Source organism: Melospiza melodia, chromosome 6 (genome assembly GCF_035770615.1).
Source record: "Melospiza melodia melodia isolate bMelMel2 chromosome 6, bMelMel2.pri, whole genome shotgun sequence".
Classification (NCBI taxonomy): domain Eukaryota; kingdom Metazoa; phylum Chordata; class Aves; order Passeriformes; family Passerellidae; genus Melospiza; species Melospiza melodia.
In genome coordinates, this window is record NC_086199.1 from 50665249 (window position 1) to 50682679 (window position 17431).

Below are 17431 nucleotides of genomic sequence, written 5' to 3' on the forward strand. Positions count from 1 at the left end.
GAGTGGCCAACTTAGGGATTTAAGATCTGTTGCTTGAGAGTTACCTCCTAAAGACCTAGACAACTTTCAAGTATAAATACAAAATAAGCTAATACTATGCTTTAATGAATAATGTCCAGATGCTTTCTGCACCAAGATTGATACTAACTGTATTACAAATGTCCTAAAGTATATGGATAATGGCTATTAAAGAAATTATTGAGTTGGCAGAAAAGATATTTGCAAATCCACATGGATGTTACAGAAAAATTAAATGTAGGAAAAAAAAATTGCTTTTAATGGTGAGCCTCAGCCTGTGGGCTGGAGTACCCAACTAGATTTGTTGACTCAAAACTGCAGAGGAGCAACTATGATACCACCAAACTCACACTGGACATGTAATTTCATTGATTCACCAGCGTGCCAGCAGCTGACATGGCAGAGTTCCACCGTGTTAAACTTACCTTAGGAAAAATTAATTTTTTTTGAAAAACAGAATTTGACTGTCTTTGGCTTCCAACCATTGGAACCTGTTTTGTCTTCAGGACATGGGTTACCCTGAGGACAAACCACCTTCAAATGGTTGGAAGTGTTCCACTGTGGAAGCACTGAGATGCCTTGAGTCACCCTGCTATTTCCTCTGAGCTAAACCAGAGTGATCTCCCTCAGTCTTAGAGCACCTTTTCTAGCCCCAGAACTTTTGTGGCTTCTTTACTCTCCCTTATGTTTCTAAATCAGTTAGGAGTGCAGACACCAGGCCTGGCCTTAGTGTCCTACCAGCATTCTCATCACTGTGAAAGCACCTCTCAGCCTTTCCTTGAGCCTTTTTCTGCCTCTCTCACACTCATGTGTAAAAGCCTGAGCCTTTTTAAAAAATAAACTGCAGAACTAGCTCATTATGAGGCTGTTACCACCAATGATCCAATACCACCATTTGTGAGTAGCTACTTCTAAAAAAAAACCATACAGATTTCTGTTCCTCTTTCCTAAATAGGTTACTCTGCATTTGACTCCACTAAAATAACCTTTTTTTTCCACTCCCCATAACAGTACTCTGCCTTAGAAGCTATTAATGGTGAACTCAGAAAATATAATACAAGTTTTGTACCCTACTGAGGTAGCTGACATTGGGATCAAAACTAAACTTGCACAGAGCTTCCTGGCTCTGTGCAAAGCAAGCGAGGATAAATCTGGTTCTGTTCTGCTAATAAACAGATTACTCACACTTCAACACAGAAACAGAGCTTTAAAACTTTCTGAAATGGCTGCTGGGCAAGAATTACCTGAGTAAATTGCCAGTAAAGCTTCATTCTCTTGGCTTTGGCATAATTGCACTCAATGAGCCTGGGCCTGCTGTTCACATCCACCAGGCATCTGTTGTCATCATCGTCGATGGTGGGGCTCAGAACACCCACGTGGAGCTGCTGACTGCTTGTGTAATAAACATTCTGCAACAGGAAGCACAAACAGGATTTGTGGCCTCTACACAGAAGCAGCACTTTCACCCAAAAGCTAATGGCAGATAAATATGCTGAAAGGCAGCAGGCTGACCCCATAGTGGCTTGGAAATTATCTCCTTTCATGCAGGAAGCAACACAACATTTTAAAAGTTGGTCTAAATTAACAATTAATTGCTTAAATATTAGTTAAGTATTTAAGAGGAAATATGCAAATACAACTGATTATTGTCTCATCATGTGACTTTTTACTTCTGTTTTCCTTTCTGTTTCTGAGGGTCTTCAAAGAGGAAGATAGACACCCTGGGATTGGCTTGAATATGGCCATTAGCTCTGATCTGACTATTTCATCTGAGGATAACACCTCACTGGAGAGGTAAAAACAGAGAACAGCAGCACAGGAGTTCAGAGCATCTCAGTCTTTTATAGGACAGGGAAAGATAAATTAAGTTTTCTGCAAACAAATGCTAAAATCCACACTTGAAGCAGTTACTATAGAGAAAAAAAAAGTTGTTAGCAACTGGTGACAGATACAGGCATGAGAGAGAACAGAATGGCCACATTTCAAGGCATTTGTTCTCATTTTACATTTTATAAGTCAATACACACAGACACAAGAGACAAGGAAAAGGGACAGACACTGGCTGCTCTGTATTTCTAGCAAAGAAGGGCCCTCAAAGGCCTCAGGGATTACACCTGGGACCAAAGACATGAGTTTATTATGTTATACAAATTCTTTCTACTCTGTTTGACTACAAAGATATGTGGAAGGTTTCTCTAGAAGAAAAAAAGGAAGAGGAAGGATGGAGAGGATATGTCCTCTTTCAGATTGGCAGGTTACGTGTAAGCCCAGGAAGGTAATACAGGATTATACCAGGACTGCCTGATTGCTAATCACAAATAGAATTTATTTTGCTAAAATCAGACCTTTTCCTTGGAAGGACCATGAGAAAGATTAAATGGAAATATCATGCTCCAGTTGTTAAGTCTGTGATAACTCAGTGGTGGCAGAGTCACAACAGACAAGAGTGGACAGAAGCACCAAATTAATGCCGCTGCCATTTACTGTAGCTATTCTATTTGTCTGTAACAAAAGGGAAACTGGAAATTATGCTGGATGTATTTGGGAATCTTTTTGGTGCCCAGATTTTCCTGGTATTTGTTCATTGTTGGTGTTGGAAATTGTTTTATGTGTGAGTGTTCTCCTTTGTGAACACTCTGGTAAAATAAGAGAGAAAGCAGAAAAGCAGAACAAGCCAGGTCTGATGAAAGATTTTGGAGCTTCCTGTAATAAATAAAAAAATAAAATGAAATTTTAAAAAAATGGAATGCTGTAAGTAGTCAACTCAGGGATTGAATACAACCACAACAAATGGTGGTGTTCTGGTCAAGACTGTGTCCCCAGTTTACCCTTCTGTAACACTGCCAGGGCAGACGTCACCTGGCATCTGAGCTGCATTAAAGTTAATTAATTTACCATTAATGGTTTAGACTAATCCAAGCTTTTGCCCCCTTAATGAAGTTTCATTGTTTTCACCCCACAGAAACAACAACAAGCTTGAGCTGGCAGAAGTGAGGTGAGTGGCTGAAGTTTTAAGAGGTTGAACAGAGAAAAGTTGAATAGTTTAGTCATGCCCTACAGGAGGAGAGCAGGGTAATACAAGGAACTGGCACAGCACATTTCCAGAATGGATGGTTATGATAGAAGTAAGGATAGAAGTAAACTCCACGAACTATAACAAGATCACTCTGCATCCGCAACTCAGGTTATTAACATTCCTGCAAACAAAACTGATGCCTTAGAAAACTGTTAAACATTAAGAATGCACTTTCTAGACAAGCCAAGAGCAACTATTTTAGACATGTATATGATCTACTTAGACTTTTTTTTGGAGAAACTGAGGTAGTGACTGAGCAAGGCTAAAAGATCAAGATGATCTTGCAAAGGGATTTTTAGGACACCCTACAGATGAACTTTTTGTTGCAGCTCGTTTACCTCTTACCTGAAAATATTACTAGAAAACATAAAGGGAAATTGTCAGTTATTTAAACTTTTAACTAATAGGAAGGGATATTTAATTTCAGCATGCTGTCACTATAGAAAACAGGATATAAGAACATAAAGGGGGGGTTGCATTTTTTTTCTTAATTATACGTATCAGTCACTGGAAACAGATGAGCAGGCTTGGCTGTAACTCTGAGAAGTGCACTCTATGGCTTAAGGTCTGCACAAAGAAAGCAGTGTGCCTGCAAACCCTCGTGGCTGAGCTGTTTTTATCAGCTCACACCCCTCAGCCTTTTGCAGCAAAGGCTGCAGTAATCATTTCACCTTCTGGAGGGACAGAACAAACCCAGTTCATATTACAGCTCTGCCAGCTTCTTCTGCTGTCAGTGCAGCCATGGCTCAGCCTGAGCCTCCTTCTGGGCAGGAGCAGAGCCATGGCTCTGGCTGGAGGAACTACTCAATTGCTTGTTGGCAAAACTGTACAGAAGCACAACAATCAAACACAGATTCAATTAGCAGGTTGCTAATTAAGAGAGCTTACCTGCTAATATAACTGAGTTTTTCATTGTGGGCCAGCTGGAAACAGAGGTGAGAAATCCGGAATTCTCACCCAGCGTTGGGAAAGGCACTTTTCAGCTTGGTAAGTGGCACAAGCTCAAACTAAAACAGAACGTGGGAGGGTGGCAGCCTGTCCAGCAAGGCTCTTCCAAGATGTTGCTTTGCTTATCCAGTAATGTGGAAATATTTAACTGTTCTATGTATCATTACAAACATTTTAGTCTCTTATACAATAAATCCATTTCTTATTTCACTTCAGAATTTAACACGTTGCACAACCTTGCAGCTTGACTGCTGTCTTTTTCTACTGGAGGAATCAAATTAAAACCACACAACTTCTAAAAATTCAATTTGAGCAGCATGTGAGCCAATAGGAAGGCACTGGTTTGTGTTGCACTTGGCCAGAAAACTTTTCTTAAAACATACCAACAGCCCCTCGTTCCTCTCCCCTACTCTGAGACTTAAACAGTCCCTGCACAGAGAGAACACAATAATAACTCTGTTGGGATGAAGGGAGGAGATCCATTTGGTAAAAGAGAGTTAACTAATACTGATTACTGTTCTAGTCTGAAACCTTAAGCTACTAAACATGAAACCATGGTAAAGCATCCCTTTAAACAGTTTCATATATTCGAAATACTTTAATTGCTTTCATACAAGACCTTCCTGTTTCTATTTGCTTACTTGCATTTTCCAAACTACTTTCTGAAGGTTTGTTTTGTTTTGTTTTGGGGTTGTGTTTGGTTTTTTGGGGTTTGTTTTGTTTTGTTTGAGGTTTTTTTGTTTAAGGATGGTACACAAATTAGTTGTCTGGAACAGGCCATAGGAGATTACTTGAGTTACATGACCTGAATTACCCTCTCAAAATGTACATGTTAGCTATGCACACTCTCCCTTTTTTTGGAACATATTTTAACTTGACCTTCAGGTAAAGTATGGCCTTACAGAATAAAACCATGCTCATGCTTTAACATCCTGTAGCTGTATAAACACACAGCTTGCACTTGTCATTTAAACAAGCTGTTAAATATATCCTCCTTCTTTAGGAGGATGCTTTTAAGAAGCATCAACAAGCACACAAGCTGTTTTGCAGTGCACTTCAGCACAAAATGGACAATTGAGGCACTCTTGTTTAAAACACTTGAAAAGATACAGGTGAAATGCATTTCACTGACACATTTGTTCTACAATATTGCAAACATCGCCATCAACCAACACAACAGGACAGAAATTCTGCAGTAATTCAGGGCAGTGATTTGTTGAACAACCCTCCAGTACTGTCCTAGAAGTCCAAATGACTGAATACTAAATATGAACTTCTGAATTGTTGGGGTAACTTTAAAATTTTTACTTAGAACTTGGACTTTTCATTTGAGCTACAACAGCAAATGTCACAGCAGTGTTTGTTCAAGGGATTAAGCCTTAGACAAAAATTTATTTCGATCCACTGCAGTCAAGACATTTGCTGTATGCTGATTTACAGAATTCATTCCAAGTTCCTTAGCAAAACAAGCACAGATTTTCACATCACCATCAAACACATACTCCCGGAGGAGCTACTGAATTTCCACAGGAAGAATCCTGCTTGAATATTGGTACCAAAGCACCAGGTAACAACTCTCTTTGTCTGTAACAAAATAAGCCTCCTTACATTTCATTAGTCTGTTCTAGCCCACAGCATTTTACCATCTTGTTTTTTCACTCCAGCAGCATTGATGTACAACTATGTCTCCTGGGCACCTGGCAGGGAGCACTTCTGTTCAGGAAATCACTTAGCTTTGACAAAAGGCACTCACCTTCTCAAAAAGTGAAGCTGCAAGAATTCAGCACTACTGTCAGTGAGAAACTCTGTAAAAACCTGGGTAGGATTTGTGATCCACAAAGGTTCAGAGTCAATGTGTGCCCTGAGCCTTTGGCACTGCCACCTCTCCTTCAAGCATTCTCCCACCTCTCCTTCAAGCATTCTCCCACCACCATACAGGGACTAAACTCTTCCTAGGCAATCTTCCCCCAGACTGTAAAATGTGGGGGTTTCTTGTAAATTGTTTCCATTATTTTTAATATCTGCTGAGAAACTTGGCTTGCAAATACCCTTTTACGCAACTGAAGGAACAATAAGTCTGTAGCTTTCTTGAATTTATTTTACCAGAAGTGTCCTGTCTAAAGCCATCACTTCATTTCCGTTTGCTCTACCCAATAATCTGTCTATTCACATTAAGACAAGCAAACTGAGATTGGTATCACATAATTAAAACTAATTAAATGGTTCCCCAAACCCTCATATGAGGTGAAAGTGTGAGGTTTAGTCAAGGCATACTTGTTTTTGTTAAACAATTTATCTTTTTTTCTCAAGAAAAACATTTATTTGTCCTGGAAAAAGATATCTAAAGGATATTCAAAGGATTCATGAGAACATGAATGAGTGGTAGTTGAGAGCTGCACAGGATTCTCAGGAAATTATCATAATGACTAGGAACTATTAGAGAAAATTAGGTGTTTTAAATGTTCTTCACACATCCATTTCAGATGAACTTTTGCTCAATGTTATTTTTGCTCAATTTTTTTTTCTATTTAATATTCTAAGCTTAACATTTTCTAAGAGTTTGCTGCACTAAGAAAGCTTACAATATTGCCAAGAGCTGTATTCAGTACTGCTACTCAGACCAGCTCCAGAAGTAAGGAGAAGCAGCTTCACCCTTTATTTGTCATTGCACCAAGCCACACCCTCACTCATTTTTGGGGAATGCCAGGACTCTCCTCTCTCCTGATGCAATCTCACAAAGCAAATCAGCAGGGAAGAGAAAATTGAGAGTTTATGCTTGGAGTCATAGTCTCCCCTAAATCACATTTGTTAAATTCATAACAAAGGGTCTTTTGGTTCTTCTTTTCCACCCATCTCCTCCGAGACAAATTCTGCTTTCAGCTGCAATCTTGAAATATCACTTGCACAGCCCTCTCACTGCTGAAGAGTTCATCCTCTGCTCAGCTAGTGCTCCCTGAAAAGCCCTGCAGAGTGCACACACAGGTGCCAGGGGGCAGGGAGGGAGCACAGCAGAAAGCAGAGCTGAGCAAGGAGGCTCAAAATCAGAAAATAACAGTTAGTGATATATAAAGGTTTAGAGCTGAGATAACGTATATGGAACCTACACGTGCATGTAGAATACTTCCTTGCTGATATTAAAGATCTATGACAAGGTTTGGTTGCTTCTGTTTTACACAGGGGGATGATGCTAAGCACAACCCACAGAATTTCCTCCTGCACTTCAGCTCTGACCCAGCCTGGTCAGCGAGAGCCAGACCAAAAGGCTGGGACAGACCTCACCGTCCAGACCAGCCACTCAGTCAGGGCCTGCCAAACTGAAAGGTGCTGCTGCTCTTTCTGAAAACCACCAACTTGATCACCTTGGCAGGTTTCCTGTAGGGCTGGAAGGATAATTTTGGTGCAACACTCACATATCATGTAGCTGCGTCGCAGTGGCACAGAGCAGAACACGCCTAAACCTGCCATGGGAGAAATTAAACCCAAGGTGATTCAGCCAACTTTTTTTTGCCCAGTGAAAATATTTCAAACACTTACCCAAGATAAAATCTGCACAACCCCCCACGATACAGTAGAGTACAGGGGAGGGTAAATGAACTCTGCTTACTTGGACACAAATGCACAGCTTTGGCATTTTCAATGATGTCATGTAGAACTTCTGTCCTTGAGAAGTTTGCCCTAAAAGGTCAAATTGTGACTCCCATTGCAATTAACACTGAAATTCCACTGACTTTGAGTGTGATGGGATTCTTGGATCCAAGTTTGTTATTAAACTTTGAAAAGCCACCAGACTTCATAAAGACTTCAGAGCTGAAGTGGGTTGCCAGTTGCAGTAAATTATTCATAGGAGCTGGTTTATCATGTAGCAAAAAATTACACTTAGATGTTCAACTTAACACAAGATGATTATCTGAAGGATAAATTGCCAACTCCCCACTGCAAGTTTAGAGCAGTACATACCAATTTTCAGGCTGAAAGCCATTTGTAATCCTTGTGGCAATGTTCCCAGATGAAATCATGCTGGAGACTGGTACATGTCTCTGCATTTATAATGAGCAAACTTAATGCTCACCACCAGCAGTATTTATTTGCTACTTTGCCTTTGGCATAATAACTGAGGGATAAGAAGCCTGATTCACCACTGCTTTATTCCGTCTTTGAACCATATTTTTTTCCAAATGAATCCATGAAGCCATTTATTGTCAGGATTAATATATTAACATACCAGGTCCAAAGTCTCATAGCAGATTCATACTTGACTGTAACTCCAGATAAGGAGCAGTCTGATGGATTCCAGTAAATCCAAACTTAGCTCCCATTGCCTTTACTTGGCTGTCTGTATTGTTCCTGATTCCTATTCTGGAATTTCTTGCTACATAAATACATCAGAAAGAAAGAGCTTTCCAACCCTGATTAGAAAATGCCCAACAGAATCCAAGTGCATTCTGAACAACACAAACATATACATCACTAAGATAAAAATCAAGTGTTTTCCCATTTATTATTCATGTAGGAAGTGGCAGAGGAGAGAGGCTGTGCTGTCCTGTAGCAACAGCATCTCTGTGTCTTGTGCTGCCCTAAAACACTGCTGAGGAAGGAAATACACGAGAACATGGGCTGAGAATTATAGAAAGTTACTCCTAAGCCAAAGGTCAACCCTCAGAAGATTCATGCTGGTTTTGGAGGCAGGTTTTCAGCTTGATGGTTCAACTTTAAAACCATTATGATGATACTTTATCCATGCTGAGGATCAATTAACTTTGAATCTTGCCTCAGTGAAGAGCTGTCAGGCAGCTCTGGTATACCAAGTGTAGCAACACCTTAACTTAGATTTTAATGGTATTAAAGTGAGATTCACTATTTCACTTCAGTGTTCAGATTTGTATCTACTGAATTAAGGCACCAGCATACTGATTATTTGACCTACTTGTTCTTCTTCATGTCCATGCACTAATTAGGACCTGAACTCCAAGCAACAATATTTGATAGTAGTAAAACCAAGGTGCTCAGAAACCTTAAATAACACACTGTGGTGCTAGGAATACATGCTTAAAATCACAAATATGTTAACATTTTGATAGAAAATAGACAGGTACTAAATGTCAGATCTTTTCTTTTTAATTTAAATTCATGAACTCATATTGCAGTGGAATACTTAATTGTGGTTTTGCCTACTTTGGTATTCTGCATTGGTTTTATTTTAAACAAGCAGACAAAAATCCTATTACTTAAGCTCCACTTTTTAAATTGAATAAAGCTGTCAATCATGGGGTTTATATATGCTCTCAGTATTTACTGCCATAGTTCTCCTAATTCTGGTAAGTACAGAATTAACAGGACCCGGATAAATTAAAATTTACTTGATTTGGTTCCTAATGTTTCCCTGGGTTTTGCTCTTTTCTCTGCACAAGATCTCTACATCTCTTCCACAAGACAAAAAAAAAAACCCAAAAAAAAAAACCAAAAAAAACCCACCAAAAAAACAGTGCAGCCAAAAAATCCAGAAACATTCTGGCATCTGTGTCCTGCTTTTTTAAAAACATGTTGCCTTATAGCTCCTGTGACTTGGACCTATCTGCAGTTTCCTTCACCCTTTCCCACTAACCTCTCTTTAACCTTCACAGTTTTCTTTCTCCTAAAGAATCCCATGTCTTTCTTACCCTGTTTTCTTTTCCTTCAACACATACTCCCCAGGAAACAAACAGCTTTTGTTTCCACACGCTGATGGACTGGCCCGTCCTTTAAAGCTGACTTCTAGGCAAATTAAAATCTCAGCTAGTTCACTGCCATCTGTGTATAAGCATTTGGTAACTCAGCATCAATAACTCTAAAAGCAGGGCTTTTTACCTTTTCCTAGCTAGACCTCCAGATTAGAATGGGCACAGTCATGTTCAGATAATTGTGTGTTTATGTAATGCACATCTTCACCTTGAACCTCTTCCCAATCATCAAATCTTGCCATACAGCCTATTTTTCCTGCAATAAAATACAACTTTTCCACTTAAAGTTGACCCTTGCTGGTTTCCTCGCTGATGTCAAGATTCATGCCCACTTCAAATCCCTGAATGCTTCTTAATTTTGGTTTCCAGGCTACCTTTCTGAAAGGCAACATCTTTCCTCTTGTTCTGTTTTCCACACTGCTTAAACTCACTTGTCCTCATTTTCAAAGCCCTTCCGAACCCTTCTCACGTTACTTATCAGCCAAGCAAGTATTACTAGCTTATGATCCAGCTCCTAATTGCCAGCTTTCACTGTTCTCTGCCCATTCCACAGAGTTTCCCGAATGTTCAAAATGAAAAAAATAAAACAGTAATTTTAATTTTTCTGATTAATCCAAGAATGCTCTGTCAGTACCTCCTAGCATTCCCTTCTCCTCTCTCCCAGGATCTCCTGTTTCTAATACTGTGTAGGCTTTGGCTCTTCAAGTCAAGGGCGTACTGAGTGTATCAAGTCAAGGTTTCAAGTCAAGGGTGTATTGAGAGTATCAAGTCAAGGCTTTATTCTGAGGTTGTAGAGGACTAGATATAAAAGACATCTGGGTAATTATTGGAGTGCTTAGAACTGCAATAATAAGCATAACAATAAAAAAGATGCAGTGCCAGGGATGTATCATGTAGCTTACCACTCTTCAGAAACTGGTTCTTCTAGCGGTATAACTTGAGAGTTTTCTAAAAAAATTTTGTTATTTCTACCAGTATTATGTTTTCTAAACTAAATTTGATGAACTTTTTGTCTACAAGGGATAAGTTAAGGCAAATTACAGCCAAATGCCACACCCTCTTAAGATGCTCTACAGTAAACACCTTGATCTCAAGGTTTTTGAAGTTCTTGCTTGTTTGTTTGAGGTTTTCAGTTTGTAGATTCATTTAGTTTTGCTTTGTAATCCAGTCCTGTCATGTTTAATTTTGTATGGCAGTGAGCAATGGCTGTGGAAACAGAGGTCCTTTAATTCCTCTTGTGTTCCACAAGTGCTGTAATTTTTCATCATTTTGTGACAGGAACAAAGGCAGGTAGTTAATGTACAACTGTGGAAGAATCCCCAGCTCCCTAAAGGTATAGCTTTACACATAAGCCTATTCCTTCTCCTGGCTTCACTTAAAGGAATCACAAATCTGTTTCTAAGATCAGATGAGCCAGTCTCACCCATTCTTAGAATCATGTCTGCATTTGATGTCAGTTTTCCAGAGGTACTATACTGACAGCAACACATGCAAATTCAAGAAAAAAAATTATCTAAAATGTAGTTACTTTTTGTGCTAAAGACCATAAAATAGAGACATTAAAACTTCTACATGGAAGTGAACACATTTTAACCTAAGTTGTTTAGTGACAATCTCTCTTTTGTTGTTTTTTTTTTTAACTACTAGCAAGGACATATTCTCCCCCCACAGAGACACCCCAAAGAACAATACAACCACAAGAGTTCATCAGCCAGAGTTAAGTTTATAAAGTGACCCTCATGCAAGCACCTTTAAGAAGACAAACTGAAATATCAAACCACCTGCAACCAAAGAATCCGCTTAGAGACTTCAGTTACAATGGCGATGCCAAAATTATTATGCAAATTAAAACTAAAATAATAACTTAGAACATCCCAGTGTGTCAGAGCACTTTGACAAAAGTGAAGCTCGGAAGTTTTCACCTAGTCCCATTAGCAGTGTTTCCTTCAGCAGCAGTTTTAACCTCCCACTTGACCTCCTAACCTCTCTGAAATAATTCTACTCTGAAAGTCTTATTATGGATATTATAAAAGTTGGAACATGACCCTTCTGGAGACCCACAGGATGAGAAGCACCAATGGTCTGGAGCACTACCAGGGTTCCAACACAGTGAGGAGGGACAAAAGCCTCTGCAGTGCAACAGAGGGCCTCAAACACCAAAAAAAAAAAAAGAATGAAAAAGAATTTCATTTTATTCAAGCACAAGAATGTGAGAGAAACTCAGCACAGATATACAGCAGTAACACAGACAATCTTCTTCAGTGTTTTGTCTCTCACCTGGTTTCAGGAATTGTCTTACAGCTGAGACACTGCCATTGGGGAACAACATCTTAAAGGGTTACTTGCAGGTACATTGTGCATTTCCATGCACAGAACATTCAGTGCTGCACTTTCAGTGACAAACAGCTGGTTTTGGATCAAGCTCCACCACTTGAGCTGCTCAGTGGGTACTTCTGTAGTCCTTTCCCAGGTTAGAATTAGTCACTTTTCAGAGTTAAACCCGGCACTATTTGCCTCAGGTTATCATGTCATACATGCCTACTTTGACAGAAAAGACAAATACTATAGGTAGCCTAGTTTCATGCTCAGTAACATTATTTTTAATAAACTATAACAAATGAGATCTCTGTCAGGTTTAGCTGCATGCTTTGTCATAATACAAATAAAATTTCAGACATCTGATGTCTGTGCTGTGATGTGCTTTTCTTTGAATGACTTACATTACTTAACAGCCAGCTTTACAACAGAGTATGGAGGAGACAGCTTGAATTCTGATGTTGCAGGCATGACTGATAACCACCAAAGCAAAGAGCACATTTACCATTTTTTGTTGTTTATCTCTGTCATCAACAGATAAGCTTTTCTCTTTTTATAAAAGAACAAAGACTTTCTTTCCCTTTGGGTTTGTGCTGTGGCTGTTCAGCAGGCAGGGGTGAGAGGGGCAGCTTGGTGCAGTCTCCCTTTCACAGACAAAAAAGGAAAGTTACTCTGTTCCCATCTGGGCGCACTCGGGAGTATTTTTTGTCTTAAACCACGTTAAGTCCATTAAGCTGAAGAAAATAATTTCTCCTATTTTAAATGGACAGCATCAAAATCCAAGCAAATCCTTAATCACAGTAGCCTACAAAAAGTAAAAATATTATTGTATTGTATTTCAAGTAATAAAGCCTATCACTTTACTGATTTGTTTCACTCTTTACTGTTGCTCTCTCTCCACAGACAGACAGGAGCTCATGAAGTTTTATCGATCCCAACTGTATCCTAAAAGAAAATTTCTTCCCTGAAATACTTTTAAGCTTTCCAAGGCAAGTGGAAAAATATATGTGCCTTACTAGAATAGGCACTTTCCCTGCCTGCCAAATGCCTTGAAGGAGTGGCTCCACTGTTTTCAGGGTGACAGCAAATGACACTCAGAGAAAGAAGTCACACCTAAAATTTAAATGAGGATCCTGCACACTATGACCTCATGCAGAAGCTGGAGCTTCAATCCTGCCTGTGTTCATGAATAAAGTGCCAAGTTCACAAGGCTCTGCAAGTCAGATTGAGATGTGTCTCAGGCTGGAATAGCGTGCTCATATCCCAGAGATTCCTCTTTTATTCTGCTCTTCTGGCACCCAAAAGAAGGGCAAAGAAAAGCATCACCTAATATATTTCTACCACTAAATGTACTTTTTGTGCTAATGGCATTTTTAATGGAAAGATGGAAAAGAAGAATGCCCCTAGAAGCAACTATACACCAAGATTTCTTACCATGAGTATTTAAGTCTTAAAAGATTTTCTGAACTAGGAACAAATAAACAAACGAAGCAGTTCAAAAAGGAGAAAACTGCTCTGATGTCAAGGAGGACAATAATTCAACTGCCTGAGCTGTGAGGGAATCCTTACTGTGCTTGGCTGAGCGAGCTTCACTTCTCTTACACCTGCAAATGTTCCCAACTCTGTGTTATGCCCTTTGCACAAACCAGGCTGTAAACCTTGAAAAGAAATGAAACTGCAAATACTGTGATATGCAAAGGCCTGTTGCTTAATCATGCAAATGGTATGATACATCCCCCCATTTTCATTCATTTCATTTAATTTCATTTCTGGGCCACTCAGTCATGCAGTGAAGGCTAGATATCAACTCAGGGCTTCGCAGGCTAAGCAGAAGAGGCTCAGATTTCTGACTAGCAGCTTATCAGATGGATGAGGCAGCAAAATAAAACCAACAGCTCTAAACCCAGGATGTTTAAATGACCTTCAAGTACAACACTGAATAGCTAAAATAGCTCTGCTAAGCTCCTGGCCCCAAGATACCACTGGGATGTGACGCTGAGCTGCCTTCAGCACCAAAGACAGATTATGTCAGGTTTTTCCCTGCATTTTCTGCATGCCTTAGGAGGTTTTATTTTAATATCTGAAGTAGATTATCTCATAACAGTATCAACAGGACACAGATTTAAAGAAAATAAAAAGCCTGCTGTCTTGCTGTTTAGAATTAATACAAAAACTAGGCACATCAGTCTCATAATTAAAAGTCACTGAATATTCACAATATAAATAATAGTTCTTTCAAGACTCTTTTAAGTAATTTAATTTCACAATATCCTTTTGATTGTTCTAAACCAACAACAATGCCTACTGTTAGCTTCTTAATTTGCATATGAATAGAAACACTAGTAAGGATTATTACAATTGTTTAGTGTACAATAAACTATTTAGTGATTTGTATTATTTTGTGCAGATTGTATCTAAAACACAAATCTATGGCCCTACACAGGCCCTCTAGGGCTAGATGTTCCCTCAGAGGGCAAGGGCATGCTCTGGAGAAATATTTGTTTGGGAATTAATTAATAATTAGTGGAATGGAATTGTCCCCTCCTTCGCAGGGGACACTGGACCATGCCCACAACAGGGGGAATGCTGTGCTAGCACACTGCCAAGGGGAGACAACACCACTGCAGTCCTGCCCCATGTATGCACCCCAAACTGTGCAGGGGGAGGACAGTGACCCTCTCAATTCCTAGAGACAGCTCCAAGGCCCAGAGAGCCTGTGCAGGAGCTCAGGAAAGATGCAGTTCACATCCTGTCCTTGTCCCAGCTGGGCTGTTACGACCTGTGATATGAAATGAGTGCGGCAAAACCCCAGGAGAGCAGAGCTAGGTTTGACCCAAAACCACACTAATTGTATCTAGCTTTTCCCCCTGACTAAACCAGACTGAAGTAAAGCATCAGATTTTTAGCCAACAAGCTGTTGGTCCAGATCTCCCCTAGCTACACACCTGGAGGACCCAACTACAGTCAGCTGCAAGTTATTCCTTCAGCATGCTCCTTTCCAAGCCCACTGCTGTCAGCCTCTTAAGCAGAGTCTCAGGGCAGAAATTTGTCAGTCTCCAGTGCAACTCACCCTGTGACTTGCACCTGTCAGATTCACTGCAGGAACACAGTGGAACAGTTAAAATCACACCACCCACAGTCTTGATCATTCAATACGAAATCTCTTTGCATGCTTCAAGCAAACAGAGCCCTTTCCTCATGAACTAGATTGCATCAGCCCTAAAAAAAGGTGCCAGAAAATTTTGTTCCTTCAACAGTCATAGAACAATCTGGGAGATGCATGGGAAGCTGAGGTGACAGGCTACATCCTCATCTGAGATGCTGAAGAACACTGATATACCTGATCTTGGTACAGGGCTGAGCACTCTCTAAATAAAACTAACTTCACATTCTCCATGGCACATGGGGCACCAGATTTACTTTCCTGTTGCACAAAGTATTTCTCAGACGTTTCTGCAGCTGCTTTACACTTAAAGCCTGAATTAATTATTATTTAATTAAACTTATTTCATAGCTGTTATCCAGGAAGCATTTAATTAGGCACTGATTGAAATCTTTGGGCCAGGCTTGCTGAAATTAGAGCTTTAGTCACTGTCCTGTTATCCCAAAGCACCCAGAGTTTATGCTTCATGATCAGCTGGGGGGCTTCATCCCCACTGCTATTTACATTATTGACTGACTGCTGCCACTGTTGGGTACTGAAGATGAAATATTTCATTGGGTTACTCTATTTAGTTAGAGTTACCTTATCTCTTTAATGATTGGTTTGCTCCTTTAAAGAAGAAGTGTCAGAAATACCAGAGATTCTTTTATATCTATCTCAAGTCTTGGAGAGCTTTTAGCCTTTTGGGGAAGTGATGGAGCTGAGATCATGGAACCTTTTTTCACCCCCGTCCAGACAACATATTTGTCTTGGAGTTGGCAAATTTGGGAAGAGATTGAATTATTTTCCCACACAGGGGACTCCTCTTGCCCAAGATGAACTGTGTTTCATCTGCATTTGTGGACAGAATAGGAAAATAAAGTATCATGAGATATTTTCCTTAAGCAGAGGAGTTGGACTAGATGAACTCCAGAGGTCCCTTCCCACCTCAAACATTCTGTGACTGTGGGAAATAGTTTCCCATAAGAACGAGGCTGAAAACTGCTGAAGAGCAACGAAGTTGGAGGGACAGGAAGAATCCTAAGAGGTAAATGTCTAATTAACAAAAAAAGTTAATCAGTATTGATGTTTAGAAGTCTCAGCAGTGCCAAAGAAGCTGAAGTAAACATCTAACCTGACATAGTATTTGTAGGTGGTGTTGCTTCTTCTTAGTGACCTTAACTACAGTGTTATCTCAGGGAATATTGATCAAATTACAGAATTCCTTCAAATTTATATGCAGCCAGCTGAGTCTGCAGAGGGCAGATTTAACTTACTTGAGAACACATGACATAGGATATTAGAAGATAGTTGGAAGCCAGAAATGGGCACTCTGCAGCATACAGTTACTCCATAATCACTGGGTGTGCTGAAAGTGGGGAAATTTGGTGCCTCAGAGGGCTAACCATGTATGTCACACATCTGGCAGAATGACATGCAGCTCACTTGACAGCTCAGATTTAAATGTACCTTGAGTGCTCAAGAAGGTCCCAAGAGTCTCAGTCTATCTTTACACAGACACTCACAGTGACTCTCATTACTATCATACTGAATTTAAAAATGCCATCTGGGGAAAAAAACAACATGCTCCAGAAATGCTTAACACCCTCCTCCCCCCCCCCCTCAAATTCATAATTGCTAACAAGAATGAGGTTAAACTTGATGAGATGTTTAATTCAAGGCAGTAGGTGAAAGGACTAAGTGTTGTGACTGCATTGGACACAAATAAATTAAACTATGATTGATAATAATTTGATAATTGATCCAGCAGTGCAGACAGCACACAACCCCGAGATCAGCTGGTACCCAAAATATGTCCCATATAAAGAAAACACGTGCAGGCACAATTTAACAAAGGAAACCTTTTTAGCACACTGTATCCCTCTAATGCAATGGTATTTGATAATTTCTATTTGAACAATTGAAGATTTCCTCGCATAAACACATTTAAGGCCAAGTAAAAATTTTAAGGATCTGTGTTAATATAAAAGAGAAGATCAAATTAAACCTGCAAACCAACATGAAATTTACAGCTCTGATTCACCATGATCTAATTCTTCTACACTGAGTTCTGTCCCTGCCCTTTTGGTTGCAGACCTCCATCCCAAAGGCAAAGCAGCACTATCTAAAAAATTCCAAGTTTAATGCAGTAACCTCAGTTTTATCTTTTTAAAATATGTTATTTTTACCAAAACTAGTGAGTTCATGAGCTGT

General features: G+C 39.7%; 1 protein-coding gene across 3 annotated transcripts in view; it reads right to left on the bottom strand.

Annotated features, from left to right (window-relative positions):
* Positions 1-17431, bottom strand: part of GALNT18 (polypeptide N-acetylgalactosaminyltransferase 18) — a 215458-nt gene that overhangs the window by 16486 nt on the left and 181541 nt on the right. For 2 of the 3 annotated variants that reach the window (XM_063160599.1, XM_063160598.1), the window contains one exon: positions 1263-1427. The exons of the other annotated variant lie outside the window; for it this stretch is intronic. In XM_063160599.1, coding sequence (XP_063016669.1) covers positions 1263-1427 — 165 coding nt within the window. The remainder of the gene's footprint in view (positions 1-1262; positions 1428-17431) is intronic. 3 annotated transcript variants of the gene reach the window in all.